We start from the raw sequence: 25,533 nt of genomic DNA, 5'->3' as shown, positions 1-25,533 counted from the left end.
AGGGAATGTGCTTAGAAGGAAACATTCCTAGTAAGTGAGAACTGTTCTTGGCATCAGCAAGGCTCTGACCGTAAGAAAGGCTTTAATTACACTGAAACTGAACAACCCAAAATACTAAATGGAAGCATTTTAAGACAAAGTATTTTGACCAGTTGAATATGAAAGTTTGACTATTGAACAAATAAGTACTTAAACAGTGGGATTTAGGATACGTTTGTCATAATGTCCTCAGCTTCATGTCTGAGTATTATGTGGCCTTGTAGGTGTGAGAAGAGGCGATGCTGCATACTTTACGTGCTTCAGTTATGAAAATATTACGATTGGGAATGGAAATAGAAAGATGAACTCTATTTAGTCTGACGAACTTCAGAAAATTCTACTTGATGTAGAAGAAAGAGAAATTTAAATTGGCTACAGGTAGTTTTTTTTTTTCTTGTTGTTTTGATGGAGGGATTTTGGTAGCAAGGACTTTCCAAGCTTTTGTGGGTTTCCAAGTTCTGTTGTGCATAGCAAGGACGTATTTGGACACATACTGTAATTAAAGCTCCTTCAGGAACTTTGGAATTTAATATGAACAAGTTTACAGAAACGTAGGATAAATAGTAACAACATCATACAGGAGTAGGAGAGTCGATTACAGTACTGTGAAGCCTTAGGTTATCTTATGAATGCAAATACATATCTCTGTCCACACAGAATAAAAACATAATTGGCAGCGTTGGCACGCCACAAAAAATTAATGCTCAGATCTCTCAAGTCATAATAGCGTCCTGTATTTGGGATGCTTTAAATATATGTGCATGGCTGCAGAGCTTCAACAGTTTAAATTCTGATTTGATAATAAATCAAAATCCTTTAAAATTTCTGTTCCAATTTCCCCACTCTTCCATCTCTCCAGATTTGCTGAGAGGGACTGAAGTGTGGGTGTGGGTTTCTTTTATAATAATTCAGTGTTTCTCATACTCCAAAATATTGTACAACAGCAGATGTTGTCTCATTCCTTTCAGTAAAGGTCATATATGTTGTATCAGTAAGTTTATGAATACTTTCAGGGTTGTTTATTCAATAAAGGCTCTCTTTGCTGTTCAGCTGAACACACTATTTTGTTTGGTAATGTGAAAGCACGTTTAGTTTTTTCCAAACCCATCAGTGGTTGTTTTGTTGTGCAAAAGCACTTTTCAGACATTTTTGGTGGCCAAATAAATCCTGGTTTGACTGAGCTCAAACAGTTTCACAGAGGATGCTTTTATTATTATCCTGGATTAAAAATAGTAATAATAATTATTTCTACATTCTTAGCTTAGTGATGCCTTTATGCTTTTGTCAAGATCTAGTACAATATTGATGCTAGTTCTGTGGCATCTCTTGCAGTCTTTTTTAGCTTGAGAAGCTATGAGCTTTCAACATTAAATTTACTGCCAGCATGTGCTTTTTGTTGAGGATGGGGGTGAGGGGGTAAAAAGAGTGAAGTGATATAAAATAATCAAGAGGAAGCACTCATACTGCTTCTTAGACTACTAAAAAGACGCTTAGTTGCAAAACATCATATTTTCCCATCTCCCCCTTTTTCTTATCCCGAAGGAGAAAAACATAAGAAGTGGGTCACTTGACATACAAATAGGTGGCAATCAAGCTAGTGTACGAGACTCATTAAAGCAGAATATGCAAGTCTGTAAGGTGGCTCCAGGAAACACATCAGAAGACCGACTGGTTGAAAATTAGTCCAAATGTGTAGATATTTTTACTTTGAAGTCTCACCACTTCCCCTTTGAGACTTAGCGCATGAGTCTGACCTCCCTGCGAGGCTTGGCTAAGTTAATGAGATCGTGGTTTCGGACAGCTTACAATGGAAACCTGATCATTTAAACCTCCAGTGCTAGTAAAAATCCAGCACAATAAACTAAATCTGTGGGATGTGAAATGTTTCTGAAACTTTTTTGTTTGTTGTTTAAGCAGAAGTAAACAAGGTTGTGCTACTTGCTCTGTAATTCAGAAAAAAAAAAAGGATCATGATTGATTTTTTTTTTTTAAGTAGGCAAAGCAATGGAAATATATTAAACTTAAACTTAGAAAATGTCTTTGAAAACTGAAGGGTATACTTTGAGATATGAAAGCAAAAATAAATTGAACTGATCCTGGGATTTTTTTATATTCTGTCATTCTTAAGTGTTTCAAAATCTTTTGGTTTATTGGTTTTGCCAAATTTGGTCATGGTGAAAATTTTTACATTACAAAGAAGATTTTGTAGTAGGAAAAGAAAAGGTATTCATGTTTCGTGGATAATAACAATGAAGATGAGCCATTTATACTACACTGAAGCTGTAAACGCTTTAACAGAAAAGAGTACTCCTGTTCAGGATGTGCCTGTTAGCAGTACCAACATCTGCCAATGGAGGGTAGCAATAACCAGCCTTTACAAGCAACTTAATAGAACTTGTCTTCTGAAGCCTGACAATTTGTTTTCATATATCTTGTTCTTGTGTTTCAGGTGCAGATATTTGGAAGTTTTAAAACTGGTTTATATTTACCTACAAGGTTAGTAATTTTTCAGTGTAAATTCTGTACAAGAGAAAAGATAACCTTGTGGAACCTGTACCCCTGCAGTGATTTATCTGATCTCCCGATATCTGTGTTACTTGTGTGTATACTTGTTGTATTAAGAAAGTGTTAAGCTATTAGTACTCTGCAAAGTGTACAGAAATACAGTAATTAAGACTATTAACTATAATACTTCTGTCTATATAGATTTTGCATGTATTGGTAAAAGATCTGAATTACCAAGTTGTCAAAAAAAGTTTATTTTGTGATTTGGTTTCATTAAACGACTGAACCGAAATAAGAGGTTGGCCTTAAAAGAGAAGCTAAATTTTATCTCCACAGTTGATTAAGTTGAAACATTTAACATTACCTTGTTAACGCTAATGTTGGCACTGAAGAGAAAAGGATACATACAGAGCTGGCTTTTTCTTTCAGTCTTCTTCTGTGAAATCTGTACAGTAGTCAACCTCTACCTTTTCCAAATTTATTACTCGTTTTCAAAAGTGAAGTCATTACTCAGTGACACTGGTATCTTCTGTGTAGAGATTGTAAGTATTTTTGACAAATAGAAATTAAATGAAAGGCTTAAATGGCTGCAGCGGATAAACACATTGAAATAGCCTAAGTCTGAGGTTAACACTTGAATTGGGACACTTTGGGAACATGAGGAATTAATACCTAGTACTGACTGCAAGCGATGGATACCCGAGTCATCGTTTCATCTCTTTTTGAAAAAAGAAAGTATCTGTCAGATACTTCAGTATCTGCTTTAGTCTAAGGAGTTGCAGGAGAGCCGAATTGCTCTGTTTCTGTTGGAAAGGCAGAAGTAAGGTGTACAAATACACATTGTTTTCACATTCGGTCTCGTTCTTTGGCCAAACTTTCAAAGTAACCAGCATTTGCGTGTTGTTAATTAATTTCCTGTTGCCTTCTAGCAAAGCTTCCCTTTGCCCTAGGTTTTCCCCACCCGTCAGTAACTGTATAGTTAATTTAGATTTCAGGTTCTGGGATTTAGAAAAACCTACAGTGTGTTTTTAATTCTGTTACTCTGTTAGAATTTGCCCAATATCCTTTTACTTAAACTGATATTGAAGATTGGGGCACACGGTTGTTTAGCTGGTGGATCTCTGTGTTATTTTCCAGGCAATATCTATCCTCAAGGTGACAGCAGAGCTGCTTTTTCTCTGGGTGTGCATCAGAAAAATGTCTCTGGTTGTTAACTGTCAGCACCAGTAGTGGGTTTAACACTAATTTAGTTTAGAAGAGAAGTGTCCAGCAGCATTTCCTGCTCTCCAAGCAGGGACTGGACATAGTTTTCTGAAACTGGCTGCGTGCTGCCTATCCTTGTCAGCTGAATGGTATGCAGCTGAACTGCTGCTGAACTTGCCTGCTGCCGGCACTGCTTGTCGGCAGGAGGTATTTCGTCTAATGCAGATGTAGTTTCTTTGAGATGGTTAAAGCAGTGTTGTTTGTGAATCGGCAGACCTGTAGAATCTAGAGGAGGGAAAAGGTATTCCTAAATTTTTCGGTGTTTTCTGTTATGCAGTTTTCCATATTACTGCAGAGGCCTGCTATTATAACTATAGGGTTATGTGCTTGCCTCCTTTGGGCTCCCAACAAAGCAGGGGAAGTCAAAAGAAGTAGGGGAGTAAAGAGGACAAAGCTTGGGATCTCACACTATCCTACCCTGTCCTCAGCTTGGACACCAGTCACCTTTTGAATTCGAGTTCAGGCGTTGAATTAGGGTGTCAGCTCCTTGTATATTCAAATGAATGGGCATGTGTGTAGGGGGTAAGTGTAGCAGGAGATGGAGACACCTCTTCAAGAAGCTGAGTTAATGAGCAAAGTTAATTAGATGGTTTGATCTCATTTAACAGCTTTTTGTGTCCTGAAGACAAAGTTGCCACATTTTCCTCTCTCCTTCCCTGCTCCCTGTTCTTGGCATTACAGGCCAACTGCTTACCGTGCACTCACCCGTGCTCTGATCACCCAGAAGACCAACCTCGAGTTGCAAAGAAGCAGGAAATTACCTGAGAATGTTTGGGTTTTTTTTAAAAAGAGTGGGTTGGGGGGTTGGTTTCTTCCAGGCCCATTAATAATGCTGTGGATTAGACAAACACCAGACCTAGAGCAAAGAAGGAGACGGGACCATGCATCTGGGAGCAGAGGATGTGGAACAGGACTTTCTCTTTCAGTGACAAGCTGTTAAATCGGCTTTACTGATTAATACAGCCCAAAGGTGGTGATTCACAAGAAGTTAATTTCTTGCTCTGAATCACTCTGGAGAAGCTGAACCCTCTCTGCTGCCAGTGTGGCCTGAGGAGGCTAATCTCTGGCTTTGCAACCCAACTGATTAGTATGTGTATCTGTCCCCTGCCCTTGGTAACCTGAAGTGTTCTGTGTTTCCCCAAGTGTAAGAGTTCATCCCCACCCCTTTCCTCAGAAAACTGAGAATAAATTATTTGGTTAAGCTACATTCTGCCAGCTTTATTCTAGTTATGTGTGGATGTCAGTTGTTTATCTTTTAAGTGTATTGATTTGAATACACTTAAATTTGAAATGAATAAATCTGTATTTTCTTTCCATTTCAGTGATATTGATTTAGTCGTGTTTGGAAAATGGAAGGCATTACCTCTTTGGACCCTGGAAGAAGCTCTTAGAAAGCACAATGTAGCAGATGAAAACTCAGTAAAGGTTTTAGATAAAGCAACTGTAAGTTTGGGGCAAGAGGGTATTTCCGTGTTCTAAGCTAAATTCCTAATCAAAAACAGATGTTGGTTAAAAGGATGAATTTTCGTAAGCAGAAACTATTTTCTATATAAAATTGAAATAGAACCAATAGAACCTTTTTATTTGGTATGGTTTTATGATAGTGCTTCAACAGAAGCATTTCTTCTGTTGGGGAAAATCATTGGATTTTCTGTAGTGCACAACATACACTTGCTTTTCAGTGAGGTTATACTAGTCATTGTTGTGAATTAACGGGATTAGAGTTGTGAATTTCTGGACTGAGTTTGTACATAAGTAAATTATTTATTTTTTCTTATTCCAAGTAAGCAGACATAATACATTTTCACATAGAAGTAGTAAGTACAGCCTTGTATAAATACGTAATTGTATGTCTTGCGCAGGGTGGGATTAATTCCATTATAACTTCCTACCTTTTGCTAATTGTAAGAGTATGTAAGAGTGTTGGGGTTTAAAAAGGTATCTAATTGACGGCTGTTATCAGCAGAGAGGGCTAATTTGGAAACCACTCAGGTGGAGATCTGTCAGAGTGCTCTCAATATCTTGTGCTTCTTCTTTGAAAGTAATTTTGACGAGGAATCAACGACCCACAATGACATGAGTGTGTCTTAAGAATCTGTCTATGACTATTTATCTTTATTTCTTAAGCGTTTGTCTCCCTCTGGTGTTTGTTTTTCCCACTAGAACTAGGCTTCTGCACCAGGAACTGGCTAAAAACAATTTAAAATGAATCACTTTGAAGATGAAGCATTAAATTCTGTTAAACGGAATAGTAAATTGAAAATAGCATTTAAGAGTTAAAAAAGCAAAGTTTCTGTAAACAGATTGTCAAGGAGCGTGAGTTCGTAAATAGACAGGAGTCCTCTTTTCTCTGTCTACTTCTTCTCTACAAATTGATAAAACGTTTCAGTTTTACTGGTGCATATAAGTATGAATGAAACCAAATGCATCTTGGAAATCTTGTAGTGACTTAATCTGTCTTTCTTTTGCAGGTACCTATTATTAAACTGACAGATTCCTTCACTGAAGTAAAAGTTGATATAAGCTTTAATGTACAGAACGGGGTTAAAGCAGCCCAGCTCATCAAAGATTTTATCAAGGTTAGGCAACACTATAATAGAACTACAGAGCTGAATATTTGATGACTTAATTTGATTTTCTGTTTTACTTTGACTTACTAGAGATACGCTTTCACTCTCTGTTATTTTTTGCTATGTGATACTATTTTGTGATGTTTTTAGGTTTTAGATATATTGCCCTAAAAGGCATAAAGATAGTAAAATGTACAAAGAAACTATGGAGAAGTTACAATGATACGATTACTAAGGAAAATGCATCAATACCTGTCTTAAATGTTCTGCTCTTCTAACTGTGGTTCCTTGAACTTAAAATTAGTAATAACCTAAAATTAGTAATAATTCCTGCAGAAAGTAGGAATAATCTTGTTCTAGATTGAATATTGTTTCAGCATACAAATGCTAATTAAGTAGACTAAGTTAAATTTAGTAAGTTACTGTTCAGGGATTCACTAATACCTGTATCATAGATACACTACAGTTATTTTCATTTAATACATAGGATAATTTTGTTAGGATTAATGAGCTGTTGTATTTAAAGTTTTGAAGTATCATTACACTCCTTTTCTTCCCTTCCCCTATTCCGAGCATTGGACACTCATAGTAAATGTCTCATAAAAGCAGTAGGAAATTTTTTCTTGGATTTTTGTGTTCTGTCTAGGGAGATGAAGTGCAGTTCAGTCTCACTTAAGTGCTTCAGTATTACTGTTCTACTGCTAACTGCTTTGGTTTTTTAACCAAACTAATGGGCAGCAGGAAAATCAAAGTATTTCAATAGCCAGATAAGTAAAACTCCTTCAGAAAACTCTGTAAATCTGAATAAAGCAAGCACTTTACTTTCAGTCATGAGGGTTAGAAATCATGTATACCTGCTTTAATAATGTCATTGAGTTGCAAGAAGTCTTCTAAATTTTGGGGGATTTTCAATTGCTGATGAGTTGAATGTATGGCCTTCAACTTGTTAATCTTCAGTTCCTTTATGTGTGTTTAGTAGCAAGTATGAAAGTAGCTCAGTTTGCTTCTACAGTGTCTAGTTCTTTAATCTGTAGAAGGGTGTAGGAGAAAAATCTCCATACTTAGTTGAGTTTCAGTAGATAATGTATTTGTCTGCATAGTCTCAACTGCATGGTGTGAAATAAACCTTCTGCTTAAACCTTGCGCTGGTGAGGTCTCTTGCATCCATGTTCAGAGTAAGAGGATGGGGTGGCTCCAGAGACCGACCTTCTCTCAGCCTCTGTCTGATGAACAGAACTCAGTTGTGTTGACTGTTTGCTACTAGACCAAGACCGATAGTTTTGTGCTGTGTAGCTCCTTGTTGGAGAAAGAAGATGCCCAGATTCTCTGTCGTAAGATACCTGCCTGGAATTTGGTGGCTACTTTCAGTTTTTACATCCCGGGCATTGTCACATTGCCTTGTGGTGGACAGACAGTCTGTATTTTGTTTTCCCCCACGACACGGGGGCTATATTTCTGTTACACTCTGCATATACATTTATTTTTAGGTAAGTCCATAAAGCCCTGTGTGCTTGCCCAAAATTGCCTGTGTACTTCTTAATTTCAAGGTAGGAGGTAGTCTCCTCTTGAGCACCTGAAGGCATTTTTTTGTGTGCTTAAACAAAAAGTGTTAGCGTGTTCTTGTTGCCCAGGTTGTTTGTAACCCTTTGGAGAGACTGCTTTCGCCTTGGGTCAGGGCACGGCGAGAGCGGGCTGTGCCCCCGGGGAGAGAGCGTGAGCTGCATGTGGCAGCTGGGCAGGCACAGGGCAGGGGCCTTGCCCGCCGGGGTGCAGCCCTGTGGTACCCCAACCCGAAGAGCAGAGCAGGTCTGGTGACAGCAGTCGGGGTCAGCTCACAGTCTGGCCAGTGGCTGACAGACAGTGAGGAGGTCGAGGCTGAGGATGCCAAGTCAGCGGTTAGGGTCAGGGTCAGGATCAGTGCGCAGCAGCATGGCTCAGGCAGACGCCAGGGGGAACAGCTGAGATGAAAGGCAGCTCTCGAGTGAAGCGGGAGGACTCCCAACAAGGCTTCCCACATGGCACTTTCCCACACGGCTGTTTTCCCAGCAGCCCAAGCCAAGGCCATGCAGCTGTGCTGCACCAGAGCTGGCGGTGGGCATGGGTGGCTGAGCCTGGTGTGACGGGGGAGAGGTGGCACTCGGCCCTGACACACGGCAGGTGATGGCTGCGCTACCGTGGAGGGTCATTTGTTTAACTTGGAGAAAACTTGATGTGTACTTGCCAAGTGACTTCACTGGTGTTCTGGAGGATCTCTCTGTAAAACACTTGCAGGGCATTCTCTTGGGTCTTATTTTGTCCCACATAACTTTGAATACCTAACTGAGGTGTCGTGTTCGGTATTACCCTTGGAAATGCCTGTTTCTCCTCATCCAGTTTATTTAGAAAGTCTGAGGCAGCTGAAGCCTTAATTAAAGGTATACAGTTTCCTGAGAAAAATCATGTCTTTGAATTTTGATACATACTGACACTCAACACTTCAGCTTGTGACTGTAAGTTCTTAATAGTTCAAAAAGGTGATCTTGGGATCTTCGGTTAAATAGGGCTCCCGATACTCACCATAAGACTAGTGCAAAGAAGTTCTTGGAGAAATTCTTCTTTCCCTTTAGTCTTTTGCAATCAAAGACACCATGAACCACATCTCTTCTCTGACACTAAGGAACTTTTTAGCTCTGTGTAGATAAAAGGAGTGATCCTGTGGAGCCTCTCTTGCCCCCTCCCCTGTGAGGGGCATACAGAGTGCAGGCATAGCCCCAGCCTCCACTGCTGTCCAAAAGGTCCATGTTCTCCGCATGTGCAGCGTATGCACACGTCTAAGGGAATCCATGCGGACAAACCTATTGAAGGACCAGTTACCCAACAGTGAGTATTTGTCTCCTTTGGAAATGTTGTCTGGATGTAGTCATTTTGAAGAACTGTTTTGACCTCTGGGCATCTGAAGTACTTGCAGGACAGCAGTCTCAGTCTGCTTTGGGATATCCCTTTGGTTGTAGCAGGAAGGTTTTGTTAGAAACATGGATATCTCCATAGTTCTTCCTTTGCTTTCCTTTTCACTTGTATGAGAAAAGCAAGTGTATTTACATATTCAAACAAAATCATTCTGATTTTATGAGGTAATGATTTTTTTCTTTTGTTAATATCTGCCGCTGGAGTTGAAGAGGTAAAATAACTCTCTTGGTCACAGGCAGAGCACTTGGCTTCTCCCCTGTTACTAAAAATAAAAAGTTAGAATTATACTTAGCTTTGAAACTTAATATAACAGATAGCTTCAGTGTGCTTTCTTACCATCAGTTGTATATATGCATCACAGTATCCTAATACCTTTGTTTTTCTCTTTCAGAAATATCCTGTTTTGCCGTATCTAGTTTTAGTATTGAAACAGTTCCTGTTGCAGAGGGACCTTAATGAAGTATTTACAGGTGGAATCGGTTCTTATAGTCTTTTTTTAATGGCTGTCAGTTTCCTTCAGGTAAACTTCATGAAATCTGTTGATGCCATTGGTGCAAAAGGACATTACATTAAGAAGGAATTTAATCAGTCCTTAAATTGAATCATTTAAGCTATCATGTACTTCTCCAGATTGTAGTTACTTTTAAACCTGAGCCTTGAACTGGAGCGTGGTGTTTGCTGAGTGCTCCTGCAGTTGCCTGCTGAGCACAAAAGAAATGAAGGCAACAGGCATATTGTTTTGAAAGAAGCCAAAATCTCTTCCAACTCCAATTTTTTCTTATATTGACTAATAGCATTTCCATTTGCTCCTGCAAAAAAAAGAAGTCAAGTTTTGTGTCCGTCACAATTATGAACTGGTTTTGTTCATAATCTCTCAAGCTGCGTACTTAACAGTAGAGGGGATCACTTAGATAGCTGTGTGCATTAAAACCCAGGTTGGTGAAGCGCAAATGTCTTTGCTTTTTCACAAGAACCCTGCCATTAGTGCTGGAAGTTCATTTATTGAACTAAAAGTTCAAATACAAAAATATTGATACTTGCCAGCCTTATTTTTAAGAGGTAATTAGTTTATGAAGGTTTTGTTAACATCTTATTTTAAAGATGCAAAACTGCTTTATCAAGGAAAAATACCATATTTAGATGTGCTTGCTCTATATATTATGTTTTATTATTGTTTGTTATTGTATTTATACATGTTTGCTGTGAAAAAGAAAAGGTGCTTAAAGGGGCTTGAAACTTGAAGTCTTAAGAAAATTATTTTTTTTCTCTCTTCTTAATAGCTGCATCCGAGGGAAGATGCCTGTATGCCCAATGCCAACTATGGTGTTCTTTTAATAGAGTTTTTTGAATTATATGGACGTCACTTCAATTATCTGAAGACTGGAATCCGAATAAAGGATGGTGGCTCTTACGTTGCCAAGGATGAAGTGCAAAAAAGCATGCTGGATGGCTACAGACCATCAATGCTGTATATCGAAGATCCTTTACAGCCAGGTATCCTCCTAAACCAAGATTTAGTGTATTGACTAAGAAAAAAAGTTAGGGGAATGCTTAATCCGGAGGAGTTAAATTAAAGAATAGCACAGAATGACCACCAAAACCCGAACAGAAACACCTCATTCATGTCTATGAACATAAGATGCACTCGGAACACAATGATTTTCTTTAAGACATGTTCCTAGCAAAAGTTACCATGTCACCCAAAAGCACGCCTGTTCTGCAGTCAGGAGGTACGAGAGAGCACGCCGAACAACTTCCACATGCTCTGTGGTAACAGCAATAAACCTACAGCAGCATGGGCGCAGGCTAGATATACCTGTGTGGACGTGTGGTCCCTTTCAAGCTTGTGTTTGCCTGTATCACAGTTGCACTTTCTAATGTACGTATATTCTTGGGCACACTCTCATGTTTGATTCCGTAAAGTCACATAAATATGTGGTGGTTTCATTCTGTACTGTCACCTTGACATTAAGGTTGATTGTTGACTTGAATGGGTAGCTTCTGAAATGGTCAGTCAAGTGCTGTTCATAGGAAAGAGTTAACGTATTTCTGATCTAGAAAAATGTCACCCAGGGTAGTACTGTTACAGGTGTAATATATGCAGTACAGGATTTTATGGTTTTTTTTTCTTTATGTGTTGCACTCTTACACAGAGAATTGCCATTTTTGACTTCTGTGCATGTAAATATCTATAGATCTTTTAAGCTCTTTCAAATATTTATGCTTCACTAATCCTGTTCTATAAGAGGTAACTTCAATGAGTTGGGACTTAAGGGCAATTTTTAAAAGACATTACTGTCTCCTGTCTGAAAGGAGATAATCACAGTTTCAATCTTATTTATTTAATTATATTCTTATTTTAAGGTAATGATGTTGGGAGGAGTTCATATGGTGCCATGCAAGTGAAACAGGCTTTTGATTATGCCTATGTTGTTTTGAGCCATGCAGTTTCCCCAATAGCTAAATATTATCCTAACAACGAAACGGAAAGGTAAATTTTATGAGTCTAAATCTCAGACATTAATTGCTTATATTTTGGTGTGTCTGAAAATTAACTGTGGTGACCGTTTTGTTTTTTTCCTGGTTTACAGTATATTAGGTAGAATAATTAGAGTAACGCAAGAAGTGGCCACATACAGAGACTGGATATCGAAGCAGTGGGGAATGCAAAGTAGGACAGAGTCTTCGTGTAACAGTAAGTCTTGACTAAGCGTGGCTGATTGATAGCGGGGAAACTTCCTGCGTATTTTGAGCATGTAAATTTTGTTGTTGCTGCCTCACATAAGGCAATGTATGCATCTTAATATGAATTTACTTTTTTGCTCAGTGGTGATGGGCTGCTTCTTGTGTTCTCATCCAGAAAATTTAGATTTGTACCGCATCTTTATTTTACAGTGATAGATTTGGTAGCAGAGAGGTCTGTAAAGAGTGCTGCTGCCTTGCAAAAGGATGCTTTTGAAAAACTTCCAATTTAAATTACACGTGTTGTTACTGTCATGCTTCCTTTGTCCTTTAAATGTGGACAAGGTTTTAAAAAGAATTACTGGGAATGCTAGTGTAAATCTAAATCCTTACCCTCTGTTGTTCTTTTATTTTAAAGTTTAACATACTGTACATGTATGGAAGAAATATTTAAACCAGGATTGATCATGTAAATGGAATAAGTCTTTTAAACAGAAAAATCCTGAAATATCAATCATAATTCTTGTTACTAACAAATGGAAACACACACAATCTAGCCAGAGAACTTGCTGAAAATGTCCTTTAAAATCACCTTATTTTCATTGCCCATCTTCTGACTTCACCAATCAGTTGCCACCCTCTTTTGGTGTAGGTGCATCTGTTGGCTGGAAGTTTTCAAATTAAAATTAATTTTAATACTCTACAATTAATTTTAGAATGTTAGCTACTAGAAGCCTTCTCCTATTAGGGAGTAATCAGAGAAGATGACACAACTACCCAGTCCTTAGGCTAGGTTGGGGTTTTGTTTATTTGTTTTTAAAGCTTTTGTTTGTTTCTAAAGCTTTTGTCAGTGGTTTGCCTCACTGTCCGTGTAAATTGAATGTGCTGCTTGGCCGTTTGTGTTTTATCAGTCTGTAGAGCCTTGCGGCACTGCCGTGCCGCCTGCTAATGGCAGCCAACCCCCATTCAGTCCTGCGAGCTCCAGGGTAATACTTAGCTACCTGTTGGGATGTGTGATTTCAACTCTATAAAAATACAGCTAGTGGGGCAACAGATGTATGTTGTATAAATCAGAGGTAACTCCTGGGTGTCTTACGTGAGATAACACAGTATTTAAAAAAATAAAAATAACCCTGTATCAGGGAGATAACTGTTACAGTGGCAGTCTCGCAGACTTAGTTTAGATTTAAGTCCCAATTCTTTTTTTTTATTAAGATGGAAGTTAGTGAGATATGAATGTTCTGTATCTCATATTTTCAATGTAGGGTATCATACAAAGCAACCAGGTTTCCTTGGAGTTCTTACGACCATAGCAGCTCCAGCAGAACAAAAATGGGAGTTGCTGAGTATTGGGCATATAGGAACAGAATTTAAACCTATGTATTTGAGTGCTGTTGAAGTGTGTCATGAAACAATCTTATGAAACAGCACATCTGAGCTCTGTTGCTACCTTCTTCCATGCCTTACTCCTCTAATTTCCATCTTGAACTGTGGGTAATGCTTGGTGTTTTCCATAGTGTACATTAATGGATCTTGTAGGAAACCACCACGCCCTCTGCAGAGTGTTGGCTTGCTGCGTTCAGTTCATACACACAAACACATGCATACGTGTGTCTGCATGTATTAAAAGTATGTACATGTGCAGACATCTGTACATGTCCTGGTGGATATAACAGATATAGAATACCTGAGTGGGTGTATTTAAAAAAAAAAAGCGCAACATATTTTAGCAGTTAACATGTGGTGATGCTTCTGTTTTGTTCTTAATAGGGAATGGAGTAACCTTGATAGTAGATACTCAGCAGCTGGACAAATGCAACAATAACCTTGCTGAAGAGAATGAAGCACTGGGAAAACCTAGAAATAAAACTTCAGAAACACTTAGTAAACATTCTTCAAATTCTTCATCAGGTCCTTTATCATCGTCATCATCTACACTGTCCAGCTCTAGTGATGTAGTGAGTACTGGAGGTTTTCTGATTTTGTTTTTTTTTTTTTTCAGTTTCTTTGGGTTTTTATCCTGATTTGTATTGCCACAGAACACGTTTTGAAAGCTCAGAATCCTAGTTCATTATTTCATCCAGAATCCTAACTTGCATAAGATGTTACCTCTTACGCAATTTCTACACGTCAGTTGCAGTGTGTTTTTGACACAATGCATGTAGAAAGTGAACACAGTAGATAGGAAGTTACGTAGCCCTCTTTTCTCTGGGAAAACTGTTTCAAAAAAAAAAGACTGGCAGTCCTAAGCCATATGCTTTTTAAAAAAAAAAAATCTGTTTGTGAATTTTATTTAAAAAACAAAAGCAAATCCCTAAATCAGAATCATGCATCAATACATTTTTAAATCTGTCCATTTTAGTCAGTAAGAATTCTGGATTGAAAGAATTTTAATATCTAATAAACAACGTTCTGTTTTGTCCACTGCAAGCTTTATTTTTAAGGGAAAACTCACTTGTAGAAAAACTCACTCACTCTGAAGAAAAGCTTACTAATACTTTACATTTTCCTGAAGGATTCTGATGGAACACCTTGCAAAACCTCTAAACAATTGAGCTGTCGTCAGCCTACCACAAACAGAGTGGGGTCACAAGAAGTGTCACTGGAATCCTCCCAATCAAGTGGGAAAACACAAAATAGCCAAACAGCCAATACATCCAGCAACACGAACAAATCTCAGGTTTGTGCAATGTTTGGAAACAACAAGTGTATACATTACTTGAATATTACACGTCCTCCATGGAGAGTAGCTTGTTCTGGAAAGGAAACACTGTGTTTTTCACCTCCTCTTTACCCCACTAAAAAAATTTGAGCACTAATGGTATCTCAAGTCACCTGGTTCTCTGTTTAGCTTACACAGAGGAATTTGCAACAGTGGCTTTCCCAGCCTTAAAACAGATGAAATTGGATTGACTTTATTTTTGGAAAATCTAGATTTGCCAGATGTATACAGTTGTGCTGCACCCATTTCCTTTTTGCAAAAAGCATCTTATTCCAGTCTTTATTGTGGAATTTGAGAACTAGTGAGACTTGCCTGCGCCTAGTGAAAAACAGTTAGCAAAAGTGTATGTTTAAAACACTGACTGGCTGCTCCGCTAGCTGTTGATACTTGTTGAACTGTCTTTCATTAAGTGTGATGAAGATTCCTTGCTGATTGATACATGAAATTATCTCTGATTTCCACCTAAAGACAAATATCTTTATGATGATTTAGGGGATTCTTCTGTTGAGGAGTGCTTCTCTGGCAACTCAGTAATCTGGAAATATTATATGTCTCTATATAAAATGTACTTTGGATCGATGCAGTTTAAGTGTACACTTTTTCAGAATTTAGGACTTCTTTAATGTATGAAAAATAGTCTGTAATCTTCTGGAATATTATTCCTGAAAAGTAATTGTGAAGACTTGCTGATGATCTATCCTAGCTAGTAACGAGGCGACAGCGACTGAGGTGAGTGGGGGCGAGATTGGGCTGTAGTGGCGGTTTCCGTGCTCTGCCCCCCGCCCCCGAGCAGCAGCCCCGAGACCTGGAAGTTCCCGGCAACGAATCAGGAGAGGAGGGGGCGTAGCACCACCCCCCCCGTGATCGGGTGATAAAGAGCCTCTGGGAGGTCAGGGACTACCTGCCCAGAGGGGAGAGGGGGAGTCAGCAGTGACTGGGTGTGTCCCAGGGCGGGGGAGGCCACAGCCATTTGCAGCTCGTTGGGGAGAGCATCAACTCCCTCTCAGTGCACAAGGCGAGGAAGGCGCCAAGGAGCTGTGAATCTTCTGCTGTCAGTCGGCAGCAGCGGTGGCAGCGATAGCGACTGAGGTGAGTGTGGGCGAGGGTGAGATCGGGCTGTACCGGGCGGGTTCCGTGCTCAGGGCCACCCGATCAGCAGCCCCCGAGTCCCGTCCCAGGAGAGGAGGGGGCGTAGCCGGAGGCACCGTGGGAGATTTGAAGAGCCCCTGGGGAGCGCGCAAACAGGGGCCTGGCAGTTTGCGCAGCAGTTTGCACAGGCAGGGCGGGCGAGCAGGGTAGGCGGGCAGGCAGGTATGGTTTCCACTCGGTGGGGCCCTAAGTCCCTTGCGGGTGCCAGAAAAGACATGGCAACCCAAACGGACCTGCCGCGGAAGCATGCGGAGGTGCAGGTGGCAGGCTGCAGGGAGTGCCAGAGCCTGGCCCTGGCACTCGAGGGTAACGGAGACCTCACCTGTGTGAGGTACGAACAGGTCGACGACCTGATCTCCTTGGTGGCCCAGCTCAAGGAGGAGGTGGAAAGGTTAAGGAGTACAAGAGCATCCCAGGAAGAGGATGGCGGGCAGTGCTGTTCCCTGCCTGTCCTGGGGAAAACGGACGGGCCTAATGCTCCCCGGGTAGTGGAGGATCCTCTTCCTTCTCCACAAGGAGCAGGAGGAGACCTAGGGGATGGGGGGAAATGGGGGCAGGTCCCTGCTCAGGGTGGCAGGCAAATCCCATCCCGACCTTCCTCCCCTCCCCACGTCCCTCTGCAGAATAGGTATGAGGTGCTGGAGCCTGAGCATCTTCCTGAGCGTCAGGAACACACGAATCTAGGTGAAAGACCCTCTACGGGGCTACGTAAACAGAAGCAACCGAGTAAGAGGGTTGCAACCAGCTCCAAAAAGGAGAAAAGAAAAGTAATTGTTATAGGCGACTCCCTGCTAAGGGGAACGGAGGGCCCCATATGCAGGCCAGACCCGACTCACAGGGAAGTCTGCTGCCTTCCTGGGGCACGGGTAAGGGATGTTGCCAGGAGGATTCCTCAACTGGTGAGGCCCTCTGACTACTACCCACTATTAGTATTCCAGGTGGGTAGGGATGAGATTGAAGAGAGAAGTCCCAGGGCAATCAAAAGGGACTTCAGGGCCCTGGGGCATTTGGTAAAGGGGGTAGGTGCACAGGTGATTGATATTCTCTTCAATTCCTTCGGTGTTTGGTGAAAATAGGGAAAAGACTATGAAAGTACAACAGATTAATACGTGGCTAAGAGACTGGTGCTGTAGGTGGGATTTTGGGTTTGTTGACCACGGGGCGGCTTTCATGGCACCGGGCCTGCTTATGCCGGATGGGGAACAGCTGAATCAGAAGGGGAAAAGGGTTATGGCCCAGAAGCTGGCAGGGCTGATCAAGAGGTCTTTAAACTAGGTTCAGTGGGGGAGGGGGATAAGACCAGGGCAGCCACAAATGAACCTAGGGGTGACAGGCCTGCGTCGGGGGCAAGGCCGCTAGCCCAGCTGAAGTGTGTTTACACCAATGCACGCAGTATGGGCAACAAAACAGGAAGAGCTAGAAGCCACTGTACAGCAGGAAGGTTATGATGTGGTTGCCATCACAGAAACGTGGTGGGATGACTCTCATGACTGGAGTGCTGCTATGGATGGCTATAGGCTCTTTAAGAGGGACAGGCGAAGCAGAAGAGGCGGTGGGGTAGCGCTGTACGTTAGGGAGTGCTTGGACTGTGTTGAAATTGAGGAAGATGGTGAGGATGACAAGGTTGAATGTTTATGGGTGAAGATCAGGGGGAAGGTCGGCAGGGTGGACATTACGGTGGGAGTCTGTTATAGACCACCCAACCAGGATGAGCAGGCGGACGAGGCGTTTTACAAGCGGCTGTCAGAAGCCGCCCGGTCGCCGGCCCTTGTACTCGTGGGTGACTTCAACTTGCCGGATGTCTGCTGGAAATACAGCATGGCAGAGAGGAAGCAATCTAGGAGATTCCTCGAATGTGTGGAGGACAACTTCCTCATGCAAGTGGTAAATGAGCCCACTAGAGGAGGGGCCCTGCTTGACCTGTTGTTTGTGAACAGAGAAGGACTAGTGGGAGATGTGAGGGTCGGTGGCTGTCTTGGGAGTAGCGACCACGAAATGTTAGAGTTTTCGATAGTGGGGGAAGTAAGGAGGGGCAAGAGTAGAACTTCTGCCTTAGATTTCTGGCGGGCTGACTTTAGCCTGTTTAAGAGGCTGGTGGACCGAGTCCCTTGGCAATTGGTCCTGAAGAGCAAAGGAGTCCAGGAAGGCTGGACATGCTTCAAAAGGGAATTGCTAAATATTCAGGAGCAGGCTGTCCCAGTCTGTAAGAAGACAAGCCATCGGGGAAAAAGACCAGCCTGGTTAAACAGAGAATTTAGGCTAGAACTTAAGGAAAAAAAGAGAACCTACTTGCTCTGGAAGAAGGGTCGGGTAACTTGGGAGGTCTATAGGGACGTGGCCAGGTCGTGTAGGGAGAAGATTAGAAGGGCCAGAGCTCAATTAGAGCTTGATTTGGCTGCTAGAGTCAAAGATAACAAAAAAAGCTTTTACAAATACGTCAACAGCAAAAGGAGGGTCAAGGAGAGCCTCCACCACTTGCTGAATGAGGAGGGTAGTGTAGTGTGAGGGGATGAGGAAAAGGCAGAGGTGCTCAATGCCTTCTTTGCCTCGGTCTTTAATGTCAAGACCGGTTGTCCTCAGGAGACTCGGCCCCCAGAGCCAGAAGTTAGGGACGGGGGGCTGTGTGAACCTCCCGTAATCCAGGAGGAGATGGTTAGTGACCTGCTGTGCCAGTTGGACACCCACAAGGCTATGGGCCCGGATGGGATTCACCCCAGAGTAATGAAGGAACTGGCAAATGAACTTGCCAAACCACTCTCTATTATCTACCGGCAGTCCTGGTTAACTGGAGAAGTTCCAGCTGGCTGGAAATTAGCAAATGTAACGCCCATGTACAAGAAGGGTCGGAAGGACGATCCAGGGAACTATAGGCCTGTCAGACTGACCTCGGTGCCAGGCAAGGTGATGGAACAGATCATCCTGAGTGCCATTACACGGCACATGCAGGACAATCGGGGCATCGGGGCCAGCCAACATGGATTCATGAAAGGCAGGTCCTGCTCGACCAACCTGGTCTCCTTCTATGACAAAGTGACCCGCTTAGTAGATGAGGGCAGGGCTGTGGATGTAGTCTATCTAGACTTCAGTAAGGCATTCGACACTGTCTCCCACAGCATCATCCTAGACAAACTGGCTGCCCGGGGCTTGGATGTGTGGACTCTTAAATGGGTTAAAAACTGGCTGGATGGCTGAGCCCAGAGAGTGGTGGTGAATGGGGCAAAGTCCAACTGGTTGCCGGTCACTAGCGGTGTTCCCCAGGGCTGAGTTCTGGGGCTGGTGCTGTTCAATATCTTTATAGATGATCTAGACATAGGGATTGAGTGCACCCTCAGCAAATTTGCAGATGACACCAAGCTGGGTGGGAGTGTCAATCTGCTGGAGGGTAGGAAGGCCCTACAGAGGGATCTGGACAGGTTAGATAGATGGGCCGAGACCAACGGCATGAGGTTCAACAAGAACAAGTGCCGGGTCTTACACTTCAGCCACAACAACCCCATGCAGCGCTACAGGCTGGGGGAAGAGTGGTTAGAAAGCGGCCCGGCGGAAAGAGACCTGGGGGTGCTGATCGACAGCCGGCTAAACATGAGCCAGCAGTGTGCCCAGGTGGGCAAGAAGGCCAATGGCATCCTGGCCTCTATTAGGAATAGTGTAGCCAGCTGGTCTAGGGAATGATCGTCCCTCTGTACTCGGCACTGGTGAGGCCGCACCTTGAGTACTGTGTTCAGTTCTGGGCCCCGCACTTCAAGAAAGATGTTGAGGTGTTGGAGCGAGTCCAGAGGAGGGCGACCAAGCTGGTGAAGGGTCTGGAGGGTCTGACCTACGAGGAACGGCTGCGGGAGCTGGGGTTGTTTAGCCTGGAGAAGAGGAGGCTCCGAGGTGACCTTATTGCCGTCTACAACTACCTGAAGGGAGGTTGTAGTGAAGTGGGAGTTGGCCTCTTCTCCCGGGCAACTAGCGATAGGACAAGAGGACACAGCCTCAAGCTTCGCCAGGGGAGGTTCAGGTTGGACATGAGGAAGAATTTCTTTACAGAAAGGGTTATTAGACATTGGAGTGGGCTGTCCAGGGAGGTGGTGGAGTCACCATCTTCTGGATGTGTTTAAGAAAAGACTGGACATGGCACTTAGTGCCATGGTAGAGTTGACATGGTGGTGTCAGGGCAACGGTTGGACTCGATGATCCCTGAGGTCTCTTCCAACCTTGGCTGATTCTGTGATTCTGTGTGATTCTGAGGCAGTTTACAAACTAGGCCTCGGATAGACCATGAATGTGTGTTTGTGTTATTACGCAGAGCTAATTCTGGTGCTGGAATGTGAATGTGCACAGTCTGAGATACTCTACATCTGTAAAAAGATGTGGTATAAAATTTCTTCTGGCCTTATAAGAATGTTGTCTTAATTTTGCACAGAAGTTGAGTTTTGAGCAATCTTCATCTGTCATCTTGGTTTGTGGACTTCTGTTTCTGTAAAACACGTTTTTGATGGTCGTGAAATGGGAGCGATAGAACAGTTCCATCCTTTGCAAAATTCAAAGCGCTCTGCTCTTTTTTCTTGACCTGTGTGGTTTTGGGTCTAGAGAGGAATATTTGGTTGCAACCACCGAAGTGGAAGATTCATGCTGCCCTGCTGCTGTCTAAGCAATGGCCTGGCTTCTTTTGCCGTGTCCATTTTTTAAAGCGTAACACTTTGAGTTGATGTCCTCGTTATCCAGAAATAGGGTTGTGTAATTGCCACACTTTTTTCTTTTTAGCACTGATTTACCATGTTTCTCTTTCTTTTACAGCATGGATCTGCACGGTTATTTCGCTCTTCTAACAAAGGCTTCCAAGGGCCAACAAACTCAAGCCACGGTACCTCAGTCACAAACAAACAACATCAAGGCAGCAAATCACACCATCAGTTTTTCCACGGCAAAAAGAGGAAACACAAGAGGGATGCGGCCCTTTCAGACCTTTGTAGATAGTTGCCTATTTTATGACTGTTCTTCTGTGTGCAATGATCTCATGCTACAGGATAGTTTGGTAGTGACTCCTTGGATCTCTTCCGGAGCTTCAGACTGTTCAGACATTGATTAGCAACTGCATTTTTTTTTCCCAGCTCGCCACGGAACGGGTCATGAAGATTGATCACTGCAAAAAAAAAAAAAAAGAAAAAAAAAGAAAAAAAAAAAAAGAAAAAATCTTTAAAAAGAAAAAATTATTAAAAAAAAAAAGAGGAAAAAGGCTGCTCATTTGATAAGTCATATGCTACAACAGGGTCATTTAGGATATAAAAGCTTGAATGTAAAATAAATGTATTTCCCATCAGCTCACGCTGACCTGTAGAGGTAGTACTCAGTGTGTCTAGGGGGTGGTAACAAACAAATAAAATGCAAAAAATAGGAAAAAAAGCAAAAAATTGTATTTTGAGGGAAACCCAGCCTTTAAAGGTGAAAGTAATTTGTGCATGATTTTTTTATTATTTTTGCATATACTTACCATTTTATTGTGTATATATAGATGACCATATAGGAAAACTGACATTTGTAATAGTGGATTTGTTAATACTTTTTACATAACATTACTGTTTAAATTGTAAACATAAATTCTTCTCAGGATTAGTTTGGAAAATAATCTGAATTGTCATCTTAACATCCACATAAAGAGACATTACTAGTTATATTGTTCAGAATTTCTTTTTCTTGGCATTTCAAAGATTTAATAGAACATTTGATCTGCAAAAGCTGTTCCTCTGAAAGAAAGGTTTATGGTGGCAAATGAAGTTTTTCATTTGTGTAAAGTGTACATGTACTTTGTGTAGACACTGAGCTTGTCATCTCAGAGAAGTAACCTTCACCTTGTTCTCTAGAGTGCCATCATTTCAGGCAATGGGGTTTTACAGTTGCATCCTTCGCTCCCTCCCCTGAGTGGTCTCTCCCCAACCCTTTCTTTTTTTTAAAGAAATATAAAGCCACTTGGGGGGGGGGGTGTTGTTTGGTTGGTAGTGATGATTGTTTTCTTCTTTTCTTTTTTTGGTTTTAAAAAAAAAACAAACAAGAAAACTCAGTTTGTTACAGATGTTTGCATTCCTGGGCTGCTTTAATCCCGTGCCTCTTTGTTTGTGCCTTCCCTCCCCCTTCCAGGTCTGGGTTTTTTTGTCTTTTATATTTTTGCTAACTCCTGTAGGAGATGATAACTGTTGAAGTTTTAAGTAAATTTTACAATTAAAGTATTATTTTCTCACTCCCCTCTTAGGCATTTTTATATTTACACTTAATTATTAAAAAAAACCAAAACAACTTCAAATAATGAAATATATTTTGTATTGCCTTAAAGACCCAAACCTTTCATGGTATTTCTTCACTGACCTAGTTATCATTTAATTTAAACTCTGCATTTGTCTGGTTCAGTCGCATTACAAGTCTAGGTTGCAGTAACTTTGATGCAATGAATGCGAATTAAATGTGTAATTACATTCACAGGCATAGCTTGGAACAGGAGGTGGGACACTTCAGTGGTAGAAAGTTAAGTGGCATTTACTTTCACATACTTCTTTAAAGAGGAGAGTCTGTACTGGACATACGTGGCTGTATTTAATGCAGCTGTTCTGGAGGTGATGCTTTTATAAAAAGTACTATTAGCTTTTAGAAACTTTTTTTCATATACATTTACAGAATACTACAGACCAACCTGACCTTCAATGGGCACTAATGAGTGCAATGATTTTTAAAGTAAAATAATGCTAAAATAACACCAGAACTGATGTCATCACTTAAATTAATAAACATTTTCAATGTGTTAAAGTGTTTTACTTCAAAAAGGAAAATATATATATTCCAAAAGTATGGAAAGTCATAACATTTACTCAAACACTAAGCTTAAGTGATGTTAATTTGACAATGTTTTTTTTTTTAATTTTTAGATTCATGTTTTAATTTGATCAGATAATTTTATCAACAAGATGTTGAGCTTTTGTTTATAGAAACTAGTAGAAGTTTTACCACGTTATGCATAATCACAATATTTATTTTGTTTTAGATTATTGTTAATGTGTAGACTTACGTTCACTGCTTAGGGAACAATTATTTATAAATTATATTAATCCAGTATTGTTAGCTGCTATTAGCAAAACTGTTCCAAAACTTAATACTTGCAAAGATCTGTATCGCATTTACCACACTGAAGTGTTTTTAAAAGAATCAACCTCATCGTTGAAAGCAAATGTACTCTTAAGATGCAGATACTAGTGTTCCAATAAGCATGTGATAATTTTAAGGTGGTGGTAGCGGGAAGATAATCTTGATTCCATTGGGAATCTTAGGTTTGCCTCAATTTATGGTTTTCATAAATTTAATGGAAAATAGCTTTTCCTGGACTGCTCAAGTTTCTTTTTGGTAAACAGTATCTTTCTAAAAGAAAAAAAAAAAAAGAAAAAAAAAAGAAAAAAAAAAGAAAAAAAAAAGCATGAAGGAAAAATTGAGGTATTTTACATTGCCTCAAATGACCAGCATTGTATTCATAAAATACTGTATATCTTGCAAATCTTTATTTAAACAGAACAGTTGAACTGTTCATTTTTCAATCTGAAGTAAAATACTTTCAAGACCTTTTAGTTTGCCTGCTCATTTGTCTTGTACATTTCATCTCTGTATTTGACTCAAGTCTAATTCCTTTTTGAGTTTCAATACTTTTGTGAAGGTTTTGTGAATATATGAAAAATAAATGTTTAATCTAACTACTGCAGTTTATCACCATTCTTGACATTTACCCTGTTTTGTCCTTCACAGTACTGTGGAAAGAGCAGACTACTCAAGGCGCTTTGTAACGTGTTTGTAGGATCTGGGTGCTTCCTCAGCTGAGTGCCGGGCCCCTCTGCCTGGAATTTGGAAGCTGGTTTTGTTCCAGTGGGCTTGGTCTGCCATGTTTCCTTCCAGGAGAGCTGGAGCAGAGTCTGTATGCCTGAGAATAAGTGGAAGAATATACGCATATAAAAGGTTCTTAATGTATTATTTTTGTCTAACTTTCCTCTGCAGTATATATAGGAAAACTTGTGCAAGGATCCGTTTCCTTTGCCTTCTGAACTTGGGTTAGGGGTAGTGCTCCAGCTGCAGAGCAGCAGCTGTTCAAAGCTGCTGCGCTGAGGGTGGTGGTGCAGAAATACACAAAAGTTAGAAACCGTGTTCAGCGTAGTTCCTGAAGCACGGCTGATAGTACTGAAGTGTGCTCTTAACTTTGGTTATCTCCCTTCCTTGCATAAATCAGCAGGGAGGCGTATGCATACTGAAAGTTCTTGTAGTTTTGCCGCTGGTAGTTTACCAAAGATCATCTGAAATACATAAATAAGCCGGAATGTTTCTATATCTTCCTGTTTGACATCAGATTGATTTGTTAAAGGGTTTTTTACTTTTTTTTTAAAGAATAGTTCAAATGGTGTTTATAGTTAAAATCTGTGTATTTATTATTTTTTTTTTAATTGTACATCTTCTACCTGTGGCAGAAAAGAAGCTGAAATGTAAGTACATCTTCCTCTTTGTGAGACATGACGTGACTGTTTACTGACTTCCATGTTCTGTGCAGCTTCCTCAGAATTTACAGCTCAGGTTTTTAAAGGTTTATTATAAACTTGTTTTCCTAGAACTTAATCTTTAGAAAATAATTAGTAGTCCAATGGCTGGTGGCAACTTTGTTAATGTACTTTCAAAATGGACCTTTTCCATTTTAGATCTGGAGTCATCATGATTGCATCCTAAATATAACATGGGAGCAACTGATGAGAAAATAGTCTCATCTTGGAAACATATTGTAAGTAAAAGCAGCCAGCCATTTGACATCTTGATGGATGTTAAAACTCATGATAGATGTTAAAACTGAATGTGTGACTCCAACTTTATTCCCTGAAGAGTAAAAGCTGTAGGAGATTACAAAGTACGTAATTACTCAAGAAGGAAGTAATATTTACCTATTGAGGGGCTGTAACAAAAAATACATTTAATTATTCCAGCTACTGTTAAAGTGAAAAAAAAGTAGTGATTACTCAGCCGACTCCTAGAACTTGATTCTTTTGCTTAACAATGCAAAATAATTTTCTAAGACTCAATTTACCATGTCTTGAAAATTTGTCTTGAAAGTGCAGAATTTGAGCGCTTTATTTTCTAGCTAATTTGTAGTGTTTCCACAAGTTTTCCTCAAAAATGTTTTCCAGGCGCAGTGACCTAAATGTAAATGTGTTTTGACTGTATTTCCATGAGTGATTTACCAGCAGTTTTGACAGATATGTATTCATACGTATTATTTGGTGGTGAATATGGCATTTACCAAATCCTGTCCAACAGGCTATGGTGAAGCAGGAAGGGGATGGAGGTTGGTAGTGCTTTAAAAAGAGTATTTCCTGCTGCTACAGCTGCTTTTTAAAGAAAAATAAATTAATTTTATTTATTGAGCAGACTGAAGTAGGAATATGTCCACCTAGCCCTCATACATCCGGATTTGAAGCTAATTTCTGGGCAAATCATTCAACAATCTAGTGTTTGGATGCTAGGTTGATTTTTTTTTTTTTTTTTTTTTTTTTTTAAAATCCTTCTGTATAATGAAGTCCTACAGCTGAGGAAGAAACCACTTGGCTGTATGCAAGAGTTGGCTCGTAAGGAATGCATTTGTGTGGTGGTGGAGGAGGTCTGAGG

At 40.7% G+C, this 25,533-nt stretch overlaps 1 protein-coding gene across 1 annotated transcript in view; it reads left to right on the top strand.

Moving 5' to 3' along the window:
• The window catches only part of TENT4B (terminal nucleotidyltransferase 4B), a 48,944-nt gene extending 25,353 nt beyond the window's left edge, over nucleotides 1-23,591 (top strand). The window contains exons 3-12 of the mRNA XM_068411280.1: nucleotides 2,489-2,535; nucleotides 5,130-5,250; nucleotides 6,279-6,386; nucleotides 9,715-9,843; nucleotides 10,604-10,817; nucleotides 11,688-11,814; nucleotides 11,915-12,018; nucleotides 13,776-13,963; nucleotides 14,521-14,685; nucleotides 20,659-23,591. Of these exons, the coding sequence (XP_068267381.1) occupies nucleotides 2,489-2,535; nucleotides 5,130-5,250; nucleotides 6,279-6,386; nucleotides 9,715-9,843; nucleotides 10,604-10,817; nucleotides 11,688-11,814; nucleotides 11,915-12,018; nucleotides 13,776-13,963; nucleotides 14,521-14,685; nucleotides 20,659-20,838 (1,383 nt within the window). The 3' untranslated portion in view covers nucleotides 20,839-23,591. The remainder of the gene's footprint in view (nucleotides 1-2,488; nucleotides 2,536-5,129; nucleotides 5,251-6,278; nucleotides 6,387-9,714; nucleotides 9,844-10,603; nucleotides 10,818-11,687; nucleotides 11,815-11,914; nucleotides 12,019-13,775; nucleotides 13,964-14,520; nucleotides 14,686-20,658) is intronic.
• The last annotated feature ends 1,942 nt before the right edge of the window (nucleotides 23,592-25,533 follow it).

Source organism: Nyctibius grandis, chromosome 12, assembly GCF_013368605.1.
Source record: "Nyctibius grandis isolate bNycGra1 chromosome 12, bNycGra1.pri, whole genome shotgun sequence".
In the NCBI taxonomy this organism is placed as follows: Eukaryota; Metazoa; Chordata; class Aves; order Nyctibiiformes; family Nyctibiidae; genus Nyctibius; species Nyctibius grandis.
Note: the sequence above shows the minus strand (reverse complement) of the source record. Positions and strands in the feature narration are given on the sequence as shown.